The sequence below is a fragment of the Neofelis nebulosa genome, chromosome 4 (genome assembly GCF_028018385.1).
Source record: "Neofelis nebulosa isolate mNeoNeb1 chromosome 4, mNeoNeb1.pri, whole genome shotgun sequence".
Lineage (NCBI taxonomy): Eukaryota > Metazoa > Chordata > Mammalia > Carnivora > Felidae > Neofelis > Neofelis nebulosa.
In genome coordinates, this window is record NC_080785.1 from 147,943,494 (window position 1) to 147,964,430 (window position 20,937).

General features: G+C 49.3%; 1 protein-coding gene across 20 annotated transcripts in view; it reads right to left on the reverse strand.

Moving 5' to 3' along the window:
- CACNA1D (calcium voltage-gated channel subunit alpha1 D) overlaps positions 1–20,937 on the reverse strand; it is a 304,187-nt gene that overhangs the window by 83,703 nt on the left and 199,547 nt on the right. For 12 of the 20 annotated variants that reach the window (XM_058726547.1, XM_058726537.1, XM_058726531.1 and 9 more), the window contains exons 10-13: positions 5,810–5,897; positions 5,471–5,530; positions 4,420–4,446; positions 678–838 (exon numbers count right to left, since the gene is read on the reverse strand). In XM_058726547.1, coding sequence (XP_058582530.1) covers positions 678–838; positions 4,420–4,446; positions 5,471–5,530; positions 5,810–5,897 — 336 coding nt within the window. The remainder of the gene's footprint in view (positions 1–677; positions 839–4,419; positions 4,447–5,470; positions 5,531–5,809; positions 5,898–20,937) is intronic. The other 8 variants (XM_058726549.1, XM_058726543.1, XM_058726548.1 and 5 more) reach the window with 1 other exon arrangement.

The window sequence follows — 20,937 nt, forward strand, 5'->3', positions numbered from 1 at the left end:
CACTTTGCCCTGTCTTTGCTGTGGCACCTGTTACAGAAATGTAGCGTCAATATTTACGGTCTGTCTCCTGGGTTCAAGTCCTGCTTCTGCTACCACCTAGACATGGGACTCTGGAGCAGCCCCTTGACTTCTCTGGGCTCAGTTTCCCAGACTATAAAATGGGGAGGAGCAGTTTCCCACACAATCTCTGATGCTTTCTAGCCCTAAAAGCCTAGGATTCTGCATTTAGACCAGCATATTATATTTCTCGTCTCCATCAGTCACGGAGGGGCAATTTGGCCTTTCTTAGGTGCCAATGATAGAAGAAGCAGTTGTCTATCAAGTGGCAACAACCACTTGCCAAGAATACCATACAGGAAAATAAAGCTTCCGGTAGGGTCAGGGAGAAGGGAGACGAGGTCCCTCTCAACTGCAAGACTCCTTGATCCTAGGTTGCCACAGGGTTAAGACAATGAGAGGCTCGGGCGTCAATCAGCCCCAAGGTGCTTCACTGACCACGTGACAAGGACTACGCCCCCGCCGCTCTGGGTGCAGCCTCTCTCTGGATGGTTCCACTGTCTTCCAAGCTAGTGCCCTCCAGGAATGTCCTGACATGGCACATTGATAAGACTACGCAGACAGCCTCAGGAGTCCCTAATTCAGAGTCAGAATAAAAAGAGAACAGCCTCTGCTCGTACCTTGAATCTGCGTCAACCAATCAGGCTGGTTGTAGTGCTCGGAGGAAATGGTTAAGGTGTTGAGAAACACCAGGACAATAACCAGCCAGTAAAACGTGACAGACTTCACAGCAGCCCTACATCTCCTGCGATTGAATCGGTTCCAGCGGCGCCAGCGGCGGCTGCAAGAGAAGCAAAAGTTACTCCCCGAATGGCAGACAAAGCATCTGAACATCTAACAAACGTTATGGAGGGGCTCCTGGGTGGCTTGGTCGGTTAAGCGTCTGACTTCGGCTCAGGTCATGATCTCACAGTCCGTGAGTTTGAGCCCCGTGTCGGGCTCTGTGCTGACAGCTCAGAGCCTGGAGCCTGTTTCGGATTCTGTGTCTCCCTCTCTCTCTGCCCCTCCTCTGTTCATGCTCTGCCTCTCTCTGTCCCAAAAATAAATAAACGTTAAAAAAAAAATTTTAAAAACGTTATGGAGACATAAGCTGTCTTTAACTCAGGACATCCAGGTCACGGGGTGCAGGAAGGAAAGATGAGAACAAAGGACACAGAAATTAGCAGAACTCATCATAGTAATTGTGTTGGTCTTAAAATACAACTTTTAAAATAGTATCTTGACCTGATCACGCTATCAGTTTCCTTCCTATGGTTTTAGATAACTCCGTAATCTGCCCTAAGCAGTCCTCAAACTAGTGAGAAGAATGTAGATATTCATAGATTCATATGCAGATGCAAAATCGAGCCCGCACACACGTATGCAGTTCCCACCATATGGTACACGGGTCTGTTCACACTATGGGTGCAGAGAGCCGTCTGGCTGATCATACACATCTCTTGCAGCATCTTAACCGTCGTACAGAATTTCTCAGGCAGCAAAGTGCTCCAAACCCAGTTTTCCTTTTAGGGAAACTTTAGGTCCTTTCTTAAATCCGGGAGGTTCCTCTGGAGCCTGGCAGACTTGTCGAAGCTGAGTAGGACATGAGTCTTCATCCTGAGTCATCAGGTGCCCTTGCTAACTAGAGATGCTCAAAATATACCTTTAGGAGAAGAGCCAATATTGAATCATGTTTTCATACAAATAAGATGAGCTGAGCCAGACAGACAAGTAGCATGTCCTCTACCGACTTTCAGTTCTAGTGTGTCGTTAGGGAAAGGATCCCCTCCCTTAGCCTCTTCTCCCCATGGAAAACATTCCCTGCCACAGGATGGACTGGTGAGGTGGGTCCCAGAAAAAAGGCCAGCCAAGTGGCGATGTCAGCCCTGTGCAGGCTGTGTTCACTGACGGGGGCTGTGGGCACCTCCTCTGGGGGCCTGAGTCAGAGGAATCTCCAGGCTGGGTCCAAGCTGCAGCGCTGGCTGACTCAGCGGCGTTGCTATGCTAAAAACACCATAACCCAGGGACCGAGCAAAGAAAGAACCACGCTGACTCTTCAACAAGGCCTGGCACAAGCAAAGTGCATTTTGTTCTTGCTCCTGCTATGCGGTTTCCATGGTAACAGTGGCTGGAAACATGATGACCAGTGTAGAAAATCCCACTAAAGACTGTCCCCTTGAGGCTGGGTTTCTCCTGAGATACATAATTCAGTCCACACAAGCAAGGTGATCCGAAAAAGAACCAGAGTTGGTGGTTCTATTTATGCTGTAGTGACAAGTCACAAGCATCTCATCATGAGGTCTTGGAGGCTTCACTCTCCCATCCCCTGAAGTCCTGCAGCATTTCTCAATTTGCCCCTCATGGGGCTCCAGACACTGGGTATATGGAGGTGAAGAAGGTGCCTCGTCCTGCGGCCTCTGACCTTGAAAAGCACGCAAGGTTGGGGCAAATAACAATTATAAATCCCCACTAAGCGCTTCTCTCAGGGTCCCGAGTACAGGCGGAGAGACAGGAGCAGCAAATGCTCTCTGCGTGAGGCAGGAAAGGCTTCTCTGAAAAGCTGAGATTTGGGCGGGCTCTGGATAACAGAGTAAGGGTTCACCAGGGGGCAGACGGGAGGGCACTCCACCCCAGGCGAAGGGGACTGAGGTGGTAAGAAACTGCATTTTGAAAACTGAGAGCAGTCCAGTTACCACCACAGAGTGGGGCATAAGGGGGCAGTGTCCGAGGATCAGGCCAGAGAGCGAGCTGGGGCCCAAATTATGAAGGAATGAATACGCCCTCTGGCAACAGGGAGTCAGGGAGGGGCCTTTAATTGTTCTTTTTTAAGTCCAGTTTATTGAGATACGATAGATATGTGGTAACTATTAACATTTAGGAAGAGGGTTTGTAACCACCACCACAGTCAAGAGGTAGAAGATCTGCATCACCCAAAGAACTTCCCTCACGGCCCTTTGTGACAGTTAACCCACCCTCCTCACCTCAGCCCCTGAAAACTACTGTTTTTTGTCCCTATTGTTTTGTCTCATCCAGAATGTCCAATAAATAGAATCACACAATATAGAGCTTTTTGAGACTTGCTTCTTTCACGTAGCAAAAATACGTTCTGGATTCGTTTGTGTTGTATCTATCGGCAGTTTTTTCCTTCTTATCGCTGAGCGTTATTCTGTCATATGCGCGAACTACGATTTGTCTACCCATTCGCCATCTGACGGACGCTGGAGTTATTTACAGTTTATAGCGATTACATATAAAGTTGCTGTAAACTCTTATGTAAACATTTTTCATGCAGGCATTGATCTTCATTTTATATAAATACCTCGGAAGTGGAATTGCTGGGTCATACAGTAAATAGATGTTTAACTTTCCAAGCAGCTGTCAACTTGTTTTCAAAAGGGCCGTGTCTTTCAACCTGTAGGAACATATGGGAATCCCCACCGACCTGCATCCTTGTCAGCACTTGGTATTGTCAGATTTTAAAATTTGATCTGTAGGTGTAAAAAATTTTCTAATAGGTGTATAGTGATGTCTCACCGTGATTTTAATTTGCATTTTCCTTGTGACCAATGATCATGTCATGTGCTTCTTTGTCATCCACCTCTCTTGGTGATATACTTGTTAAAATATACTAACTCTTTTTTATAGTTTTCCAATTATTCACACCATATTTATGTATTATTCTTCTCATATACTGGATACTAGTCCTTTATCAAATGTTTTGCAAATGTTTTTTTCTTCCGGTCTGGAGCTTGTCTTCTCATATGGCCAGTGTTTTGGGTTTCGTCTCTAAGAAACCCATGCCTGACCCAGGGTCACAAAGATTTTTCTCCTGTGTTTTCTTTTAGAATGTTTACAGTTTTAGGTTTTATATTCATATGTCCACTTCAAGTCAATTTTTGTAGTAAAATGTTGTTTTTAATTGAAAAATAGCATTTACATGGAAAAGTATACAAATCATAGGTATATGGTTCAATGTGTTATTACCAACAAAACATGTAACCTGCATCCAGAGCAAGGAACACAACATCACTAGCACCTCAGAAGACCTCTTGAACCCCCCTGCATAAAAAACTTGTAAGCAGAAAAGAGACAAGAAGAATCCCTCTTTAAGGACAGACTCTGGGCAGGAGTACGAAGCGTTGATTGGTGACAAGAAATTGTTCGTTGTTACGTCCTGTCAGTTTGTCTTGGGGCAAGATCTTCAGCACCTACTCTGCTGCTCTCCAGGGCAGGTGTTTGATACTTACTGGACAGACCGATCTTCAATATGAACGTTCTAGCCCACAGAGTAAAAACCAAGTCTAGAGCAACTCCATGTATAGTTGAGAAGTTAGAAAGTAAAACACCAGCACACAGACTTAAGAAAAAACAGAAGATACTGACCTGAGCTTGGATTTTGAGATGGCTTGGCTGAAAGAAAGAAAGAAAGAAAGAATACGATTTCGATTAGGAAGGTTTGAGCATTTTCTCCCCATCACTTCAGCTAAGAGATGGAAAAGCCATGCACAGAAGCCTGGGCTCAGCATCCCCAGCTTCCCCAGTGAGCCAGCAGGGGTGAGAGCAGAGCAGGAGGCAAGGTCTGCCGGGGCCATGCAGGCCAGGCTGACACCCACCAGGGCCCAGGCAGAAGACTCTTAGCCGGCTGCCCTGTGCAGCCCTGTCACAGGCCATTGATGCCAGAGGGGAGGGGTCCTTCTCCCCTGACCCCACTTCCCCAGACTGAAGTCAGCCTACCCACTCCCCTGCTTGCAACTCAGCCACACTGTGCTGCTACTACAGCAAGAGAAGCACTGGATTAGGAGTCCTGGCTCTGCTATCCACTAACTGCATGGGTTCGGGCAAGCAGCACAACTTTTTGAGCCTCAGTGTTCTCATCTGTAAAATGAGGATAACAAACCCATCCCCCCGCCTACTTTACAGTGTTGTAGAGAGGGTGGAGCAAGACAACAGAGGCAAATGCACTTCTTAAATTGCTGAGCATTCTGCCCAAAACACATTATTTTTACGAATCTCTGCAAGAAGATCAAATTTTCTTAAAAACACTGCCTCTACTTTACAGAGATAAGACCTAAAGGGTACCAGCAGAAAGCAAATGAAATAAAATCGCATGGGCTCCCCAGAGTAGGCAGTACTCTGCACATTGCACACTGCTGGTCCCCACCAGGGACCAGGTTATCTAGACAGAAGCCAACAGGGGTGAATGTGGTGGCACCCTCCACTATTAGGAGAGGGTGGTGCAGGGCTCCAAAAACAAGTGCCGTGAGCAAAGGATAGTGGGCTCTCAGTGTCCAGCCCCGTGTATGAGGCCGCAGAGAACCCGCCAGTGAAGGAAAACTTAAATATGCAGCGCATTCTGTCAGCCGCTCTGCCATACAAGCGCTTCGTCAAGGCACGGATGCCAACAGCAGACAGGGAGGAGAATCAGGCCTGTTACCCCCACCGCCGACACCCAGAGGGCCCAGCCTTGGCCGTGCCTCTTCGTTTCCACCAGCACCTAGTGGAACAGTGGAATTGCCGGGTTACCTGGCACGCCCCGCAGCAGGCTCTGCCTCAGCAGGATGGGCTGCTCTGGGGGAAGAGGCATGTGAAACGCCGGGGGCCTGGGGGCCTGGGATGGGAGGGGGGACCAAGGGTTCCAGGGTGAGCCCACCCACCCCTCGTGCACCTGAGGCTATGGCCCTGGGGCTCCAATGAAATCTGGGGTGCCTTCCCCCACACGTGCTCCTCCAAGAAGACAGGAGGGGGCAGGAGGGCCAGCGGCCTCCACACTCACCAGAGACTCCCACAGCCGCCTTGGTTCTCGCCTCCACCACTTACATTCTCCGTGTTCACGGACTCTGTCTCGCTGGTCGGCATGCTGGCTGCGGGGAGAAGACAACACTTTAGACGGGCACGTTGGTGGCTCTACGTGCCCTGGAGTTGGCTGGATACAGAGGCAGGCCCTCTGGGAGCCTGGGAGGAGGGTGGGGGAGGGTGAGAGGTCAGGCACCTCCAAGGCAGGGACCCTTTGCTCCCAGGACCTGATCTGCCGTTCTGCAAAGAAAGCCCATAGGGTACCCCTCCTCCCCATCGGGAGGAAATTCAGCCTAGGGGAGGAACTCTGGGCCTCACACCAGCGTATTCTCTTGACTTCCAGGAATGCACTGCGTGAGGCCACCAAAACAACTCAGTCACAGTGACATCTCTGTTTGCCTCAACTGCCGCTCTCTAGAAAATCTAGACCAACACTTCATATGTGAATTCTTATTTTAAATATACTGAAGGAGCAGATGTATCGGACGCAGGAGTACATGAGGGTACCAAGCACAAAATCTTTTTAAAAATTTCAGAACGCTACTCATTATTGACTAATTTGTCTGATGTCTACATTCCACCGAACCAGTGCAGCCAATACGCTCTTACCAAAGCGGCCAGAACCAGAGCACACAGAAAGCATACAGTCTGACGGGTAGAAGGTTTGCTCCCAACCAGTGACCAGAGGGCAAAGCTGACCGTGGTCTCAGGGTCACCGGGGTCTCTGGACACGTGTCACTCCTCTACAGCTGGATCCTGAGCAGAGGAAGTAGAGGGAAGGGAGAAAGGCACCGAGGGATGCTGGGAGGTCCAGGGACCCACCATCTGGCACATGGGCATTATTTCTCATCCACCTGACTCAACCCTATAGCATCACAGGCATGTGTTGGAGCCGGGCCAGGACGGAGATGCAGGGCATAAAGAGGGACACAGCGCTGCACCTGCCTTGGAAAACCAATGGATGCCAATTAACTCAGAAGAGAGCCGCCTCAGGGTTCCGTGCAAGGAGTCCTGGAAACACATAGGAAGGAATGATGAATTCTGCCCTGGGTTAGGAGAGGGGTTCACTGAAGATGGAAATGTGGGAGAACCACCCAACCACGTGCGCTTCTTTACCCTGATGCCTAATTTTGAACTGTAGTGACCGTCTTTCATAGACCTGATGGTAGCAACGGGAAGGCCGTCCCCCTGTGGGCTCTGCCGACATGGCTTTTCTTAGCAAGGATGCCTCCGGTTTGACCTGCAAAAACGGGCAGTGGTGCCGCAGGGCCCTGGCGGAGGCTCTTAGGCCGGCCCAGGCGCAGAGGGCAAAGGAGCCGGGTCAGCAAGTGCCATGGTGTGGCCGCGTGTCTGTGGGCCCTGCTCGGACAAGAGCTGGGCTCCCAGAGAGCGGAGACACATCTTTCCTGCCGAAGGGAATCCTTTTCCCTCTGTGGGCACCTAAGTCCCATAGCCATGTCCAGGAGCATTTAGGCAAAAGTATTGAAAGCAAAATGAGCAAAAATTACAGACCGACATCGCACTACAGATACTCTCTCAGAATAAACATTTTTCTTTCTCAATTAAGTCAAAAGAAACCAACTACAAGCTTTCATTCACTTTTTTACTACTCCACTCAAAAAAAAAAAAAGACAAAAATAAAAACCCCCACATAATCCAACCGCAGATAAACCTTTAACAAAGGCTCCATAAACACACACACACGAGCTGTTCCTGCAATTTTCTTCTCCATGACTGATCTGTGCTCTGACTTGAGGAAAAAGACGAAAACACTGTAAAGTGCAATGAAGTTCATTGTTAATGTGTTCCTCCCATAGGTCACCCTTGTCTTCAGTGACAAAGAACATCACAGTGGGAGACTCCTACAAACGTGACCGTGAGTTGTCTCTGTGCAATGCTTTTTCTTGGTAGTAACTGTCACTACTAACTAAGGGGACAGAAGTTGAGAGCAGGATGACACGGGGCATGGGGCGGGGCGTCATCCACAGGCCCCAGTTAGCTGGACAGAGTCCCACCTCTCTGCAGGCTTTAATGTCCCATCTGGGAAGTGGTGTTACTAACTCTCCACACTCTTGAGGGTGACTTCCATCTCTAACAGGTTAACACTTCACGGTTCTACTATTAATCATACTGTAACTGTTATTACTATTTCCAAAAGAGCAAACTTCTGAACAGGCTAAATCTTTGTGGCTTCTCACTCTTCTAGGGCCACGTCCCATGATGCTGTCAATACAGTTGCTGCGTTGCATTCCTGGAGCTTCGTTTTTTAAACACTCCGATGGAAACAGATAAACTACGTATTGGCTTTGGTAAATGCAGGGGGGCATTTTGCATTTCTGGCTCTGTGCCAGTTACCAGTGAATGAAATGTACTAGTTACTCTCTGGACGTGGGAACCAAGTGGGGAGAAAGATAAGAAATAAAGGCAAACTCCCTAGAAAGAAACGAAGAGAGGTTAATTATGTGGCACAGTGTCAGGGCTGGCTGCACAGATGGAGAGAAGTTTCCCTGCCCTCCAGGCAGACTCCATCCTTCAGGTGGGGTGGGACGGTGGCTAAGAGCAGGCTCTCCGGTCAACCAGATCTAAATTTAACCGCACCGATATGGTCGAAGTCTCCAAGGCTCTATGTTCCCATCTGTGAAATGGAAAGTACCCACCTCACAAGGCTGTTGGCAGAATTAAGTGAGATAAAACACACTGTGTGTTTTTCTCACAGTTCTGGGTCATCCTATGTGGGTCCAGAGTGTTGGGCAATCAGTGAGGCTCATACATGGTAACTATCGTCTCAAGAAGGCTCTCCCGGAGTCCCCTAGAAGCAAAGCGACACTCCCCTCATGGCCCAAATCCAGGGTCCCTTTGCCCTGACCACTTCCAGTATGGCACAGAGACATCCAGTCTGAACAATCTTCCAGGCTCCTCAGTCAGTTTTGGCTATCACTTTTGGTTTGCAGCTTTTCTGCCTAGCTTAGCCTGATGTAGACATAGCAACTTTTCTATCATTATTGTTTGACATCTAGAGAGCCACAGACCCATAATAAATAACTTAAGCCAGAATGACATCAACCAGGGCTGAGGAGGCGGCAAAGGGGAGGCAAAGGAAGAGGACGGTGACTATGCTATAATCAGTGACTCGTTTGATCCCAGAAATGGACTGTGATCCAGTCCCTGCATCTGAGCAGAGGAACCAGGCTCTGATGGGGCCCGGCAGCCTTTCTACGTGCCCCAGCCCCTCCCTCCCTATCACAGGGTAGCATTTCCTTTCCCCAAAGTACAGAGACCGCAGGCCCAGTGGGCAAAAGCATTTCACCCTCCACTTGTACGAGGCACTCATTGTTTTTAATGTTAAAAAATTGGTCCGAGTTTTACTTCACTCAGCCCCAGTGGGACTTCATCTATGTTTTTAAAATCAAGACAGGAGGATCACAGGCTGTTAGAACTGGAAGGGGCCTTGGAGATTACATGAAGCAGCTCTGTAGTTTCACAGATAAGAGACCTGACCAATCTGCCTTGGGACACACAGGCCTGCGTGAGAAAGCCCTCCTGCTTCTCACCCGGCCACACCCCCTGTGCTTACGGTATGGGCTTCAATATGCCAGGACACGTGTGCGTTATTGATGTATGTTGATATGTATGCTGGTGTATCCTTAAAATTACATTTCATATACTTAAACATACTGGTATATGTTGGTATATATTGGTTTATCCTTAAAATGCCACACACTAAAAGTTCCAAAAGCCAAGTAAGCCTATTATCCAGCAGCCTTGGTTTGTTCTCCCGATGACCTCAGTTAACCCCTAGAAACCTGGCCTACAGCCAGGCCACCTCCAGGAGACCACCCCAGCAAGGAGAGAGAGAACAAGGATCAAGCGGCTATGGTGACTACTGGGACTTAATGAAAATCCACGTAAGCAAATCCATGGGAAAACCACTGGAAGACATGCCTTTACCCTAAATGGCCGCCCCGTTCAGGGTGACCACACTGTCCCCTTCAGTACAGATTTAAGTCATTGCTGACAAGTGGCTCGGCCTCGTTAGGGATGCAGGCGGAGACACCCCTCAGATCCCACCATGTGATCTGCCGGAAGAAGTAGGCCAAGGGGGCCATCTGCATGCAGAGAAGTTGTAAATCCTTTCCCCTCACACATTCCAGGGAATTTGAGAGCTCTGCTGAGCAAGTTTTCACTTTTTTAAATATAAGTTTTAAAACTATTTCCAGGGGCGCCTGGGTGGTTCTGTCGATTAAGCATCCGACTTCGGCTCAGGTCATGATCTCGTGGTTCGTGAGTTCGGGCCCTGTGTCGGGCTCTGTGCTGACAGCTCGGAGCCTGGAGCCTGCTTCAGATTCTGTGTCTCCCTGTCTCTCTGCCCCTCCCCCACTCCCAAAAATAAACAAACATTAAAAAATTTTTTTAAGCTATTTCCAGAATCTGGGTGAAACCAGGCATCCGGGTGAGCCCGTCTAGAACAGGACGCTGACTTGTGCTGCAGTCTGCCCGCTGGAGATCTAGGGGAGCTCAGGGCCAATGTTCTGTAAGCTATTCCAGGCTCCAGGATCAGGAGGAGACCTCCAGGGCAGGCGCTGAGGCTTGCACGTGGGTGGACTGAGAAAAGGCCCTGAGGACCGCTGCTGGTGAGGAGGCGACACCAGACAGCAGCCCAGTGGGCCCGGCTCTGCGGACGAAAGCCGACCTGACCTTCCCAGGCGGGGCCCTGCTAGGAGTAGTCTCTGTGAACCTGCCCTGCTTCTAAGATCTAGATGCCACTATGGGCAATGCCGCACAAAATAAGCCAGGGAAGGACACCACTGTTCAGCCCAGCACAACTAGCTAGCATTTCCACCAACATGTAAATGCTCCTCTGTTTACACTCACTGCCAAGAACATAGTTCTCAACCAAATCTGCCTGACTTGTGAATTCAGAGAGAATCCAACACACACACACACACACACACACACACACACACACACACACACGGTGAATGAGGCTGTGTGTGGGTTCAAGCAGGCAGCCCCACAGCTATGTTCCCCATTAGCAGGTATAGCAAAATCTCCAACATACTTCCTTCAGTGATGGAGCCTACTTAGGTCAAAAGATGCACACACAAAAATGTCAGAAAAGCTGTGTCTTTGTCACTGGTAACGTGGGGACAAGTCCCTTCCCTTTTCCTCCCTGGGCTTAGCTAATCTATAAAATGAGTTGTTGAGTGATATCATCTCTAAGACCCATTTACCTCTGACCTGCTTGAACTGCTGAAGAGACGAAACACCCACAGGCTGTCTGGTTTTACCGCCCACACTGAGGGAGTTTCCTTTGCACTCCCCCAGCTTGGTGAGGACAGCAGGGAATGAGCAGTATTGTGAAGCACCTGCCCACCACTTCTCAGAAGGGCCACCAGGAGTCCGGCAGCCTGACCGGGAGAAGTGATCGCAAGCCACCTCCAGGCAGAGCCCCTGGGGCAGGGAGCAGCCCCTGAGAGGCCTCAGCCAGCCACAGGAGACCCAGGACCCATGCCAGCTGAGCCCAGAGCTCCCCAGCCTTCTCCACAAGCCTGGCACACCACGTGTCCTTCACAGATGTCCTGGGCTTCTTGGAGCCATGGTCCTCTGTTCTCCACAGGACAGGTTCTCTTGTACACTCACGGATGCCTTTCAGCATTGGCCTCTAAGTCTAAGCAACCTAAAGCTTCTCACTCTTTCCTTTCAGAGGGTGGAAGCATGAGGTTGGACAACGGAGTGGTGGCAGTCATGGCTGCCTTCTTCAGGGATAGGGGATCCAAAGTCAAGATCTTGTGGTTTTTTTATCTTATTTTCATGACAAGCACGAGCAGTGCCATGACGTCCCCTGAAGGAATTTGCCTGTGCTTGCTAGTAGGGACATGCTTAGCTGTCACAGGGTAACAGACTCTGATTGCTGTAAAGAAGCCAGACTCTTCTTGGGGAATGTGGGTCAAGGCCAGACCAAGGTTTCTATGTCTAAAGCAGGAATGATGCCCTGACGATAATTATTTCTGTATGACTGATGACAGGGGGAGCACGGCATCCACACAAGGGCCCTCACCCCAACAGCATCATCAGAGGTCTTTTTTAGGATCGTGGGGTGTTTTGGTCGATAAAAGACCTCTCCCACTCAAAATACAACGTTTCCTAAAAATACGAGGCTTATTCCTCTCCCTGTATACCTCAGAAAGCTAACAAAACATCCTGGAAAAATCCCAAGACCTGAGCCCCTGTCAGGAGGCTGGGTACCTGCATACCCCACGAGAGGTCTCTTCTCTTCTGGGGACAGAACACTCATCTTCTCACGGTGATGTGCCCAGGGCTGTGGTCCTCAGTTTTCTTATGTCGGTGACAATATTTCCCACTTAATTGAAGCCCACTCTTCTGCAGAGGCCTCCAGGAGCTGCATCAAGGCCGGGTCTTTGCAAACCTCTGCAAACACTAACCGTATGTGAGCCAGCCCCAGCTCTGTCCCTAACTGGCCTACCCCCACACAAGGCTCTTTCTCCTCTCAGGGCCACAGTGTGCTCTCCGGAGCGCAAGGACCTTATGTCTGACACTCTCCACTCCTGTCCACTTTCAAGTCTTCTGATGACCATAGATGCTAAAAAGCCTTTAGTCAGTCCACCCGTGTCTTGTTCAAGTCCGGGTCCTACAATCTACAAGCCAGCATTCCCATGATGGGAGAGGCTACGGCCACAATGTAATGTGTCCCCTCTGCTGCCTTGGCAGTTGGCTTTGTGTCACTATTTACGGTCAAATAGACTCTTCCTCCAGAGTCTGACCAAGGCCCATCTCAGTGGCAGTAACTAGGCGGACCATGTGGTATGCACAGGCAAAGCTTCACGACACTTTAAGACTATAGTGGTGACCTGGCAGGTAGGACACAACATGAGTTGTCTGCCTAACTGCCCTACGTGCAGACGTTCCTGCCTCTGACCACAGGGTTTACAATAAGGGTCTATGTTTAGCATTCTTTTTTAAAAATTAATTAATTTATTTTGAGAGAGAAAGACAGCATGAGCAGGGGAGGGGCAGAGAGAGAGAGAGAGAATCCCAGGCAGGCTCTGCACCATCGGCACAGAGCCCGACGTGGGGCTTGAACCCACAAACCGCGAGATCATGACCTGAGCCGAAACCAAGAGTCAAGCACCACCCAGGCGCCCCTAGCATTTTTTTTTTTACTTTTTTTTTTTTTAAGATTTTTAAAATTTATTATTATTTTTAAAATATAATTTATTGTCAAATTGGCTTACATACGGTATGTAAGGTGTGCTCTCGGTTTTGGGGGTAGATTCCCGTGGTTCATCACTTACATACAACACCCAGCCTAGCATTCCTTTTTTAAAGCATAGCTTGAAAATTAACTGTGCCCCACACGAGCCCTTTCCTCATTCCAATGACAAAGGCAAGTGCCCCCAAATCTTTGCATCCTAGGAATAGATTTTTAACTTCATTCTGGAAACTGGAACTGCTAGTTTTAGCATGTCCTGGACAAACCAACCAGAGGGTGGAAAACCAGCAGGCTGTTTGAAAAATGTAACCTGGAAAATAAAAATCAATCAAATAACATCATTGGAATTTCTAAACAGTTTAGATGAAAAAGCCTCACTGGGGAAACGTGTTTAAGAAGTCTGTCTTCAAGTCTAAGAACATTCGTGCTGAATTAAATGTTCCAAAGGGGTTCGACTGCTTCTTTAAAAGGTATAGTTCAAACAGAAAGGAAGCTGCAATGCTGTCTTGGCCAAACCACACATTTGGGGTAAAGGCAAGAAGAAAACAACATGACCGAGGTTCAAAGAAATCAAGCAGTTCAAACATAGGCATCTTATAAACACACCACACGGGCACATGCACTTCACACCAGGCCTATGTGCAAGGAGAAAGCACCAGAAGCCTCAGGACAGGAGTCTCCTGAGGGGAAGTTCAACCTCAGCCATTTACCGTGATCTTTAGCCCTGCGTTGACGAAAGCCGCAAAACTTCCTTTTCTTCTTATCCTCTTTTAGCAGGTCGGCCACCGTGACTCCTTCAGGTGGAACACAGGCAATGTCATTACGATTCAGTAGAGGGCAGCAGAGAGCAGCAGGAGCAAGGGAAACGGGGCCCAGAGGACCTGAGAGGCGGCCACATCCGCGAATCCCGAACTGTCTTCCTCACGTGGACATCTATCTTTCGGGGTCTGACCAGTAGAGGGGAAGTGCGTTTTCCATAGCTAGGATACCAAATGCCTGACCCTAGGAACCTGTCCTAAATAAACAACCAACTAGCCCATCAGAGACTAAGCTTCCTAGGGTTTGGCCTCCCTGCTAAGAAGGGCGCTAGGAGAGGGCACTTGGCAGCAGTTAGGGGTCCTGGGTGGGCAGGTCCAGCCCGTATCGCCCTGTGGGTCAGGACACATGGGGGTTTGATAATGGGCTCTGGACTTGGACAGGCCAGATCTAACCTCAGCCCCACCACTTCCTGGCTGGAAGACCAAGGACAGGTTACCTGATTTGGTAAGTCTTTGCTTATGTTAGTAAACGGTAAACAGTAAACACAGTAAATATAAGTGTTGGCAAGGCGTGGTCAACCATTATGAGTATAACTCCCCTGTGGCCACTAGGTCACAAGAAAAATGAATGTAGGGTTTCCAGCTCTTTTGGGCTCTGGGATATGCTATGACTGCAGGTAGGCTAGTCTTCAGGGTAGAGGCCACACGCTCAAGGAAGAGGGCTGCAGGGGCAGTGGGGGGAAGCAGAAGGAATCCTGAGTGGGTAAGGACATGGAGAAATGGGCACCCATAACATGGTGATGTGCATGAGGACCACCGGGCATGACACATTTCTAAAATGGGCATCGTCTGGGACCCAGCAAATCCCTTTCTGGTACTCTCTCCCACAAGAATGTGAACATCCATGTGCATGCATTTGTGTGGATTCACGGTGGCTCATGTGAAAACGAGCAGAACCTGAGTTCAAATCCCAGCTTGGCCACTTGACAAGCATGCGACCCTGGGAAGCTACTTAACCTCTTTGTGCTTCAACTTCCTCATCTGTCAAGTTCTTGCCTCCCACGGTGCTGTGAGGAATAATGGATGAGTACACCCATGGCCTGAGAACAGTGTCTGACATTTAGGAAGCACTTGATAAATGTGAGATGTTATTATTCTGTGTTCTTTCATCGAACAAACAATCATTGGGAGCTCATATGTGTGACAAGGACCACGCCAGGTTCCAGCCACACGGTGGAGAACAGGAACAGACCCTGTACCTACCCCCAAGGAGCTCACAGTCTCCTCATGTTAGAGGAAGACATTTGTCAGACAATCACACAAAGGATGCATAAAGACACGCCTCTGACACCTGCTATAGAGGTCCAGGTGCTAGAGAGTATACAGTTCATTGTAGCAGCTTTATAATGACAATTTATTGAAAATAGCTAAAATGTGGTTTTAAAAAACACAGAAAGATGTTTATGACTCATGGTTCAGTACAAAAGGCGAGCTGAGCCACATGAGCTGATGGGGACCTGAGTGTGGGCTGTGAAAACCTGTATGTTCTTACAGGCCCGGGTGAGGGAAGCACAGGCCCCCAACTGCCCAGCCTGGTTCCCTCATACTTTCTACACTTTGATTCTTGGCAATGAGCATATATTACTTTTGTAATTAAAACATTAAAAACAAACACAACCCTGACTTGGACTCTACACTTGGCTATTCCTCATGTCCACACTGGGGCGACCATCCCTGTGTCTGTCTCCACCAGCTCCTGTGAGACCTACCATCTGGTAGGTAGACCTACCATCTACCAGCCATCTGCCCCCCACAGTACCCTAAGTGGAGGGGGGTCTCCCAGAAGACCCCAGCGCTGGGCCCACCCCAGTCGGCTCTCCTGGTCAAAGGCACTTCCAACAACCTCTATGAAGAGGGCAACCCTCCTGAAGCAGGTTTATCATACGTACTTCTAACTGCAGCTGTTTGCTTTACAAAGCTTTTAAATGAACATTTTCCATTTTGAACTTGCGGCCTGAAGTAGTTTAATTGTGATGAAAGCAGTTTTCTAAGTCATATTTTGAAGACACAGGCTTTGAAACAGGACCCACACATTTCCATGCTGTGTGCTTGCAAACAGCTATGCCCTTCCTGGTTTCCTGCCCAACCCCCAAATCAAACAAGAGAGCAAAAGACATCCAAGTGGCACAGGGGAGGCAACTGCTGTGGCAACCTTCCATGCAGACACCTGCTGGGCAGGGGCAGAGTCCCGATGGGAGGGGCAGGGGCAGCCTCTAGGACCTCTGAGGAAGAAGAGAGCTCCTTGTGGGCATCATGCATTCCCACTTACAGAGACTATTGATCATTAATAGTTCCCACAGTGAAAATGCCCTGCTTTTCTGGCCAGAATTTTAGAATGAGCTCCCTTTAAAATGATTTCATTATTTTTAATGCCTTTTTGTTTTCTTCTTTAAAAAAAAAAAAAAGACTAATCACGGACAATGAGAAGAGTTTAAAATAGAATTTAGGCTTCCAGATTTTAATGGCCCTAGAAAAACGCCATTGTTAACTCAGAAGCAGCTGCATATGTCTAAAAAATCACTTTGAGATTTGGCAGGGTTTCTTAAGAAACTTGAAGCTCAGCAAAAAGTTAAATAAATTATCCTTGAAAATATCCCAAATGCTTAGGAACTAACTTCCAAGGGAATTTTGTCTATACAATTAGCCATGTAACACCAGCTTCCTAATAGCAAATTTATAGAATGGACGTTTTAGATATTCCATGAATGCACAAAGCTAGAATTACCAGTCACCACAGCCACCAGAGAGTCCAGTTACGGACCGACTGCTTCTCCTGTCTTCTTTCAAGTGAAAGCCTAGAACAGTGTGACATTCAGTGTGATAGCATTCCAGAGCCCCCAACCCTGGCTTCCCATGGGAACCTCCAGGGACCAGCAGATAAAATCATGCCTGGGTCCCGCTGCAGACAAACTAGTCTTTGTGGGCGTGGAGTGATGGCATCAGGATGTGTCTGCACTCCCCAGGTGACTGTCATGTACAGCCAGAGTTGGGTACCACAGACGCAGACAGTGACATTTAGATTAGAGAGAAAAGATAATGTGTACGCAACTCTAAGCACTTGATTTGACATCTGCTCTCCAACAACAAGCATCAACCAACCACAAATGGTCGTTGAACCAGAAAGCCATGCTTCCATATCTCAAACGTGACTGAGTCAACAGGTTTGCCTCCCATCAATACTTTAGAACCGTATAGTCTCTGAACAGGAAAGTACAGGGATGTGTTCCTAAAAGGGGTCCTTAGCCTGAGGTTGTTCAGAGGTCCTGTAGAATCTGCAAGAATAATTCTGTGTAGGTCAAGTTTTACTGTAGTCTGATGACAACAGTAGTAGTAAGTACACTTATGGCAATAGTGACCCTTACTAGTTATTGACCATCTAATCCTCATGACAATCCCATGGGCAAACACCTTTTTTTTAAACGTAATATATTGTCCAATTGTCTTACATACAACACCCATTGCTCATTCCAACAAGTGCCCTCCTCCATGCCCATCACCCACTTTCCTCTCTCCCCCAACCCCCATCAACCCCCAGTTTGTTCTCTGTATTTAAGAATCTCTTATGGTTTGCCTCCTTCCCTCTCTGTTTGTAACTATTTTTCCCCCTTACCTTCCCCCATGGTCTTCTGTTAGGTTTCTCAAGTTCCACATATGAGTGAAAACATGATATGTCTTTCTCTGACTGACTTATTTCATTCAGCATAATACCTTCCAGTTCTATCCACATTGCTGTAAATGGCAGGATTTCATTCTTTCTCATTGCCAAGTAGTATTCCATTGTGTATATAAACCATAATTTCTTTATCCATTCATCAGTGGATGGACATTTACGCTCTTTCCATAATTTGGCTATTGTTGAAAGCACTGCTATAAACACTAGGGTACAAGTGCCCCTATGCATCAGCACTCCTGTATCCCTTGGGTAAATTCCTAGCAGTGCTATTGCTGGGTCATAGGGTAGATCTATTTTTAATTTTTTGAGGAACCTCCACGCTGTTTTCCAGAGCAGCTGCACCAATTTGCATTCCTACCAATGGTGCAAGAGGATTCCATGGGCAAATATCTTTACCCCCTTCTCGCAGACAGGAAAATGGGGGCTTGGAGACACTGGGTAGTGTGCCTAGCACTCAAGTCCAAATTCTCAGTCATACCCATTCCACAGAAGGGGCATCTACATGCTGTCTAGCCTCTACCTCCAAAGTCTCATGACCTCTTATTAATGGTTTCTGATACCCCCTTTGCTTGTACAGGGTGAGGCTTAGCAAGGGTTTCCTGTCACACTGTCACTTAATCCCCCCCATGTCTGCAAGGAATCTGTCCCGATCCCATCCAGGACCCAGCTGAGAAAGGGCAGTCAGTGGCATACACGTCCCAAGGCAGTGTGAATAAGGCAAGGATCCCTAGGGAATGTCCCACCCCCTTTCCCAAAGAAAATGCAGGAGCAGGGCTGGGGTGCTCACTATGCGGGCATGGATCTTACACACCCAGGGAGCACGCTGGCACCAGCAATGCCCACCTGCACTGCCTGCCAACAGGTGACAGAGACCAGACCTGGCGTGTGCAGGTGGTAAATCAACCATCGTCGGCTGACGAGGGGGATGATGCAGGTCTCATGGAAACCCCCTTCCCCTGTGGTTTCTGGCTGTGACAAGAAGAAAATGGATGGCCACTACGGGGTGTCCCTGAGAAACCTCAGAAGCTTTCCTTCTCCAAAAGTTCTGGGCTGCTGGGAATGTATTCAGGGAGGCCCACTTCCTTGCTGGGAGGAGACTTGGGGCTCTTGTCTTAAGTCAGTTAAATCCCTACATGGCTCCCAAAGCCTGGGATTTATGTCTTTTTTTTCTTTAATGTATGTTTATTTTTGAGAGAGACAGAGAGAGCTCGAGAGCACAAGCAGGGGAGGGCAGAGGGGGAGGGAGACACAGAATCTGAAGCAGGCTCCAGGATCTGAGCTATCAGCACAGAGCCTGATGCGGGGCTTGAACTCATGAGATCATGACCTGAGCCGAAGTCAGACACTTAACCGACTGAGTCACCCAGGCGCCCCTGTATTTATTTCAGACCCTAATCATCAAGGCTCTGGGCATCTGGTGACTCGGGAAATCAGAGCCTCACTCCACAGGAAACTGGGTTATTTCTTTCCTTGATTACACTACTAAGCAATGCACTTAAGGGTTTGGAACATTTATAACCGTCTGTACCTTGTTTGTGCGATTTCCCTAGCCTAAGAAGTACCCTCCTCTCTGCCACTTTTCGAAGCCACAGGCTGTTCCTCCCTTGAGCTCAGCAGGAACACCACCTCTTCTCAGGAGCCTCCCTTGCATTCCTCCCAGGGCTGCTTCACTGTGCCTTACGGGGCTCCCACAGAAGACTGCTGGTCCCTGATCACATTGCCAGCTTGCCCGTTCTGTTTTAAGCTGAGGCACCGCCCCCTCTGTCTTCCCTCCTCAGCTAGGTTTCCAAAGGCAGAGGAACTGATTTTGTCATCACGTGGCCAGGTCCTTTACACACACTGGCAGGACACAGGAAGGACTGGGCTACGACAGGGTGGGCTCTCAGGACTAGCAGAAGCCATCGCCTTGAGTCCAGTGAAAACACCCACTCCTCCAGCGGGCCACAAGCGCGGTCCCACCGCAGCTGCTGCTAGCCGTGCTAACAGGGGTGAGGAAGCTGGGGCAACGAAGAGATGACAAGCTCACGCGGCCCCCCACCCCCCATCGGGCACAGCTAAACTGGCCGAGGAAGGCTCTCACTCAGGAGAAGGCACAATACTTGTGTCGGCTCACACATGACATGTCACATCAGGACAGGGAGGGAAGGGCAGCACCAAAGATGGAGTCTGGAAAGGAAGAGGGGAAACGTGAGGCAGGCATCCCCCAGGCTGCAAGTGTGACTCATTGCCGGCCACACGGGAGGTGCAGAGGCTGCGAGGAAACCACAAGTTCAGGCTCAAATGCCTTGAAGACACACAGACACCCTTCTTACACCCGGTCACCTAAAGGACAGCACCAAGTTTGGAACTGGGACGAAAGTCCCTTGTGAACTCCCATCTCAGAGTCAGCACACAAAGTCAGCTCTAGAAATCCTCCGGCAGCCTCCTGATGCTCAGCCACTGAGTCCCTAGCCTCCTCCTCGAGGGAGCAGCACCAATGATGCTGGGAAGCAGCAGGGAGGGGAGAGGAGCGGCCTGCACCCCGCCGGCCCCCCAGGAGCACACAGGACTAAGTCAATCATCTGCAACTGTGACAGCAGGAAGGCCTCACTCCCCATGGAAGCAGGGACCCAGAGTCCCCAGCTGGAAGCAGCCGAAGGCCACCTCAGTCAGCCGTGGGCCACTTAGCCTCCGTATGCACAGAGGCAGCACAAGCCCTCCCTCACCCAGCCTCCCCCTGCCTACCCTGCATACCCTCTGTGCTCCGGCCAAAGGAACAAACAACCTCAGTGTCCTCCTCATACCTCTGTCGTGGCTCAGGATGTTTCTCCTGACACTGGCAGACCTCAGACCCGTCCATCCTTCCAGGCTCAGGGCCAATGCCTCACAGCTCCGTGCTGGAGCCCTGCAGCCAGCCATCGTCCCCCTCAGCACCCTGCACCCAGCTTACCACCCCTCGCAATCCACACCTCTGTCCCCCTGGTGCCGCACCTCGGCGAGCACAGGCCTGCCCTCCCCCAGAAGAAGAAAACTGCTGATGACCCCACACCCAGCACCCGCCTTGCTGAGTGAAGGCGTGACTGCACGCCGTCTCAGGGCCCCTGCCCAAGGGGGCTTGCTCAGCCATCTCCTTCCCCCTTGGTTCCCAAGCCTCTAGAGGGATGCACACCTTTGAGACATGTTCTTGGTCTTTACCATCAACTATTCTAGACTTCAAACAAAGTCCAAGTGTCTCAGTCAAATCCACTGCTGAATGTCAATCTCTGCTTTTACCTGAGGCACAGATGGCCCAGGAAGCGTAAGGGCACATCCGTGAGGAAAGCAGGTGGTGAAAGAGACACCTTGGGTGACAATGGCAATTAACACCAGGCTTTGCTGGGCGTCGGGCCTTCCTGCTGCAGAAAGTG